This window comes from Limulus polyphemus, unplaced genomic scaffold, assembly GCF_000517525.1.
Source record: "Limulus polyphemus unplaced genomic scaffold, Limulus_polyphemus-2.1.2 Scaffold0, whole genome shotgun sequence".
In the NCBI taxonomy this organism is placed as follows: domain Eukaryota; kingdom Metazoa; phylum Arthropoda; class Merostomata; order Xiphosura; family Limulidae; genus Limulus; species Limulus polyphemus.
Window position 1 is genome coordinate 1150304 of NW_013665610.1, and position 6308 is coordinate 1156611.

General features: G+C 31.1%; 1 protein-coding gene across 2 annotated transcripts in view; it reads left to right on the forward strand.

Moving 5' to 3' along the window:
• The first annotated feature begins 905 nt into the window (after nucleotides 1-905).
• Nucleotides 906-6308, forward strand: part of LOC106457765 (heterogeneous nuclear ribonucleoprotein D-like) — a 27112-nt gene continuing 21709 nt past the window's right edge. For both annotated transcript variants that reach the window (XM_013917246.2, XM_013917316.2), the window contains exon 1: nucleotides 906-1210. In XM_013917246.2, the coding sequence (XP_013772700.1) occupies nucleotides 1050-1210 (161 nt within the window). In that variant the 5' untranslated portion in view covers nucleotides 906-1049. The remainder of the gene's footprint in view (nucleotides 1211-6308) is intronic.

Here is a 6308-nt window from a genome sequence, read left to right on the forward strand (position 1 = left end):
CTGTGTATATAGAAGTGTTGGTGAAGGCTAATGGTTTTAGGTAATGGTTGGCTTCACTTAAGCTGAGTTATCTAGGTCTTATCTTGTTTTTTTATGAATATTTCTGCTATTGTGTTGTTGGTCTGAAGCTGGTGCCGTTTTTGACAGCAGTGAAGAGTCAAAATTCCATCCATAATATGTGTGGAATAATTTCTTATATCTGTTTGCGATTTTTTCTGCTTGGTAACTAGGGTTATGCAACAGTTGTCTTTGCAGCTAATTGTTGAAGTGTATCTTTAAGAGCGGGTAACAATCGGAAACAAGACATCCTATAATGATGATGACAGTAGGTGTCTGTTACTAAAGATGATTGGGAATGCCGAGGAGCAGTGAAAAACACGCTATCTTTTATTTGCATCCAAATTTACTGATATTGTTTCATATTTCCTGATTTATTGACGGTGTTGCAATATTATTTTTTTTTTTTTACCGACTGTTCGAAAATTTACAGAGGGTTTACAACAAAGCAATACTCTCATTGGAATCCTCAGTATTTGGCGCTTATCTTTATCGCCAGGCCTGGGTTGTTCGTTTTATTTTTAACAGTTAAAACATAATGTTGAGCTTATTTTTACTACTTATAATAAGTAATAGCAAATAATTAAATTGAATTTATGTTTATCTTAATGAAATATTATTTAAGAATATTTTTGTATACCTTATACTTAATGGATATACAAAAAACAACTTTGTATAAACGTAAAACATTTGAAAAAGTATTATGTGTTTAAAAATCAAAATATTAAAATTAGTTACAAAGTCAAAGACATTTTCTGTTATGATGGCGTCCGAAAAAGAAATCCGTTAAAAGTCATGTGATAAAACGTCATAAAATTTGTCCAACAGAAAGATACCAAACTGTCACGTGGTATTAGTCTATAAATATTGTCTGTGAAGAACGTTTTTTTCTTTAGCGGCGAAGTTCTTTGTTAACGTAATTGTGTAATTTGTTAACATATATTTCATTTTTAGTTTGGAAGAATATTAAGTTTTTATAAATACTTAGTAAAATGGGTGACGATAATCAATATAATGGGCAGAATCAAGATTACAGTGACTACAACGATGGCCAGTATGGACAATATCAGCAAGAAGGCATGGAAACTGATGGCGCCATGCAAGGAGGAGACAGTCTAATGGATTCTGGTAAAGGAAGATCTGATGACGATAGGTAGGCTAATGCCTAAGTTATATGTACCTTGATGGTGGAATTTAAGCTTTAATAATACATGTTCTTTTCTGTTTTTTTATCATTAGACCTAAGTATGAATGAATTTAATGGTTGCTGAATGGTCTATATTCTTTTTACTTTAAAAGTTGAAAGTGAAGTTAAACTTGATGGTATCCCTTGTTCACGAATGTTAGTTTGGCTGTCGGAGCATGCGCAGTGTTCGATAAGACTGGTAAGTTGTACTAGTAGGGTACTTCGAACCACGTTTTGTGTGTCTTCGTAACATGGTAGTTGTGTTCATTTAAATTACTGTATTTATTAAAGTTGCAAAATATAAAGTTTAATTTAAGAAAAATCTATTAATGTTATAAGCCTAGTACGATAATGAGTATTATTTGTAGTTCGTAGTGTTACTGTTATAAACTAAAACTCCAAAGAGGAAGTCATGCCGCAAACGGCGGAAAGCAGAACGGGAACGAAATGATTACTGTAAAGTTGTCAGGAAAAATCTCCCACTATTAAAAAGTAGACAAATATAAAAACATACTTGTACCTTTGTTTATACCAAATTCTATCCACAGAAGTATGCCTTACAATAACATACTACGCAGTAATATGGCAGAAATTTTTAACATTTTAATTTCTTTTTTTTGACGTTTTAAGAGGTCAACATCCCAAGATATTGTTAGTAATTGGCAGTGCTTAAAGATATGGTAACTTACCCAAAATTCTGCTTGTTAAATGTATAGTGTGTGTCCGTATTGTAATATCTCAAGATGAAATGTGACTGTAAATGTAATGTGGTACAAGAATAAATTTGTGTGCAATCATGAGAGAAAAGTTGATAATGAGCTCTTTTTGGGAAACTAAATGCTTATAATAATGGCTGAAGATAAAGAAAATCTGACCAGTGACCACTGTGCAGACAAAGAGTATCTATTTACTTAAGAAGAAATCCAAAGAACACTAATAAACTTATCTAAGAAATGTTTATATCTTGGAACACTTAAAGCAGATTTTTACATTTTCTTTTCCAAAGGAAAGATAACTTTAAGACTTTAACATAACAGCTTTTCATCGTAAGTCATTTAGAATAATTAAATTCTGTATTTTTTTTCCAAATGAACCAAATCCTTTTTATAAATCATTTTTGATCATTACCTTAATATTTTTAATTGCATATCAGAGGGCTCAACACAGAGTTTTGAGGTACTTCATTTTGACTGAATGCCATTACTTAAATCTTTGCTTCCCTTCTTTCAACCAACTATTACTTTCAATGGCTAACTTATCACACCTGCAGAGTTAATTTTATTTACTAATGCCTATGTGGCACTTTGACAAGAACCCAAGTTCACTAAAACTCTACATTTACAATCATTGAAATAAGTAATGATAACTCCAAAGAAGACCAAAAAATTTTTGAGGTTACTTTGTAAAGCATCTTTAAAGTGGCTCTCAAAAAGTTAACATCTATCGGAATGAAACTAATTATATAATTATGAGGACACTGCTTGCCACCTCCCTTAAAAATAGGTGTAACATTAGCCATTTTATATTATTCTGGCTACTACTTAAACATGTAAAAATTTATTAATGGGCTCACTTATACCCTTGGAAAATATATGCTCTGAGTCTTAATTTTATAAACTACCAATTTCAGGACCAACTTTAGGCTGATGTACAACTATCATATTTCCTAGTAATTTTATTAGGATCTGTAATACTGTTCAGATCTCTTGTGAAACTGAAAAAGAAAGTTAGTTTGGCCATTCCATAATCTTCTGTTATAACCCTTCCATCAATTCCCTCGAGGGCATACTTCCAGTTTTAAAATCTAATCTTTTTTTCATATGTATTTTTTTGATTTTCCAAAGTCCTTTGTCAACTAACTTATTATCACTAATAAAAAAACAAAAGAACAATCATTTTGTGAAATCTAATTTTGACATTTTAAAGTAATTCAGATTTATTTTGAACTATAAAACAGTCAACTGTTGGTAATGATATTTGGTGTGGTTGTACTAATACAGAAAATGCTAATTGAGTATAATTATAAGTTCAGAAATGTTTAACTTGTTTCTTTATACCAGTGAAGTAAGTCTTCATACATTAATCAACAAGTCACTGAAAAAATGTTAAAGCATGAATTAAATTTTGTAAAAGACTTGACAATACTGTCATGTTTAGATCCAAATTAGCCCTGTTTAAGATTCAGTATTCTTGATAGCACAAACTGACATGTAATTTTTATCATATCAAATGTAGAAGGGGGGGGGGATTTTTTTAATTAAGTGTGATTTCTATGATTCATTTTTATTTCAAAGATTATTTAGTAATAAAAACTCATGAATGAAATTAAAGAAGAGTGTGTATCATCTACATTACTATATCCAGTGATGACAAGGCTTCTCACCCAATACAAGTAAGGGGTCCCAGAGAAATAGTTCCCGGGAACAGAAGTATGTGAATGCGGAATTGCAGTAGCAAATATATAAATCTCATGCAAACAAATTACTGATTGTTGTACACAAAACGGAAAAAGGAAAATGTCTACGGTACTAATACGGTCTGACTTTGCATGACTTATTTCAAGGCAACTGTACTCCCACTAGTTGTAAATCAGATTTAAAAAGATTGTGATGATAGCTAAACTCATCCTCTGCCATTTAGCAGAGAGAAGAAATGTTAAAACCAAAAACTGTGTCAGTTCAAACTGGCTGGACCAATAAGAATTAGTGATACACCAAATGATAGCTCTTTTCATGCTCTACTTTGTTTTGGGCAGTTTCATTGGATCCAGAAGCATTTACTATTTGAAAACACGCAAACATAACTTGAAGTCCATTTAAAATTATTTTTAGCCATTGAATTTGTAGAAAAAAAGCCATGCAATAAATTTTGTGGTGTGGTTTACATAATGCATAAACAGATACATGGATATGTTTGCCCAATTGGACTGACGTAGTGTAAAAATAATAATGAATTGGAAACCTAAACAGACTACATGTTGGATGCCATTTTGTTAACATTGTTCCAATGGGAAGGTTGCGTGGAGCAAGAGGATTGTTTACAGGTATGATTTTTAAGTGTTTTTTATTAAATATTAACTGCGTAATTGAACTTGTGGTGTAAATCTACTTAGTTTGACTGTAAAATCCAGTGCTGTACAAATTTTTGTTATTTTTATTATTAAAAAATCACCAAAATCCCATAATACCAAGACTCTTCAGGTTGGCAGGGATACAACAGATGTGGTTGAAGTTGGGACTTTATATTAGCAAATTGTTTGACAACGAGTGTTATGTTGTGAACTGATAAGTGATTAAAGCTGAGTTTTATAATGGTATTTGCAAATGAATCAATCAATGAGATCATTAACTCTTTCAGCACAGGCTCAGTCCCTGGGACCGACCTCCTAACCATTTTGTGCTTGTTATAGTTTTCATGTTTTAACTTTTAAATTAGTAAGCATATGTTGACAAAATTTGGCAGATTATCAGTGAACATTACAATGCTTTCATACGCAAAATATTTTTTTTTTATTATTACTGAATCTTAATGTTTCTAAAGCAGTGTTTTTCTCGTGCCTTTTTTCTTTTCACATGTTGCCTGTCAAATGTAAAGCAATTTTCATTTTAAGATTAAAAAATACTTTTGTGCATCAGAAAATTTCACATGCACAACCCTTATCTCCAGATAGACATCAAATATTTCTCAAGAAAAAACTATTTTATCTGTTATTTTCAGTAATGTATCACTGTATGGGTTTGGTCGATTTGACTGATCTCGTAAGTACATTAAAAAATTAGGAAATAAATACGAGTTGTCTTTTTCATTGTAGAATGACTACAAATTATAACACAAACATAAATGTTTAGACTAAATAGCTTAAATGTCATAACATTATATATTTTTATTATATTGTGTTACCATATCCAATAATATAAAACAGACCTTTAGTCTTTACAAAGTAACCTGTCTTGGGTGTGTTTTAGTAGACTAGTAATTTGTAAAATACAATCACATTTCAAGTATTATATATTGTGTGTATATAATTATTGCTATTTACAACCTTTGTACTTAGTTGCTGATTGCTAAGCCTTTTAAAATTTTGCACGTGGAGAATGTGAAACAAAATAATTTTTTTTTACGTTTTATATATGCAGTTGAATAACCAAAAAATCATAAGTTACTACATCAATACCATAGAATTCCACTATAGTTTATCAAGCTTAGTAACTAAGCTGTATTTGGATCTAAAAAAAATGAAATTTTGGGCAGCCTAAAGACACAAGCTACTTTAAAATCTTGGTTCAAAAGAAAGAAATGGTGTCCAAACACAAAATGGCTGAGAAAGCCTCTAGGGATTAATACCATAGAATTCTATTATAACTTATCAAGTTCAGTAACTAAGCTGTATTTTGGTCTAAAAAAATATGAAATTTCAAGCAGACTAAAGACACAATCTGCCTCCTTAATCTTGTTTCATATCCTCCATGTGGAAAATTTTTAAAAGCTTGGCAATCTACATCAAGCAGCAGTACAAAGGTCTTAACTGGAAGAGAATTGTTTGTTTTACTTCTTTATTTACTGTTCTGTTTTAACAAAACTTGTTTCAAAATATTATATACATATATAATGTATAATAATTGAAATGTGATTGTATTTTACGAAATACTATTCTACTAAAACACAGCCAAGACGAGTTACTTTGCACAGACAAAAGGTCCAGTTTTATGTTATTCGATACCATGAGTGCATATGAGGCACATCATTGTAACTTCTGTATTGTGAGCCAGGAATGGCTGAAATGTCAATATAATAAAAATGTGTGTGTATGTGTCAGTTTTATGTTATTCGATACCATAACATGAGTGCATATGAGGCACATCATTGTAACTTCTGTATTGTGAGCCAGGAATGGCTGAAATGTCAATATAATAAAAATGTGTGTGTATGTGTATGTGTCAGTTTTATGTTATTCGATACCATAACATGAGTGCATATGAGGCACATCATTGTAACTTCTGTATTGTGAGCCAGGAATGGCTGAAATGTCAATATAATAAAAATGTGTGTGTATGTGTATGTGTCA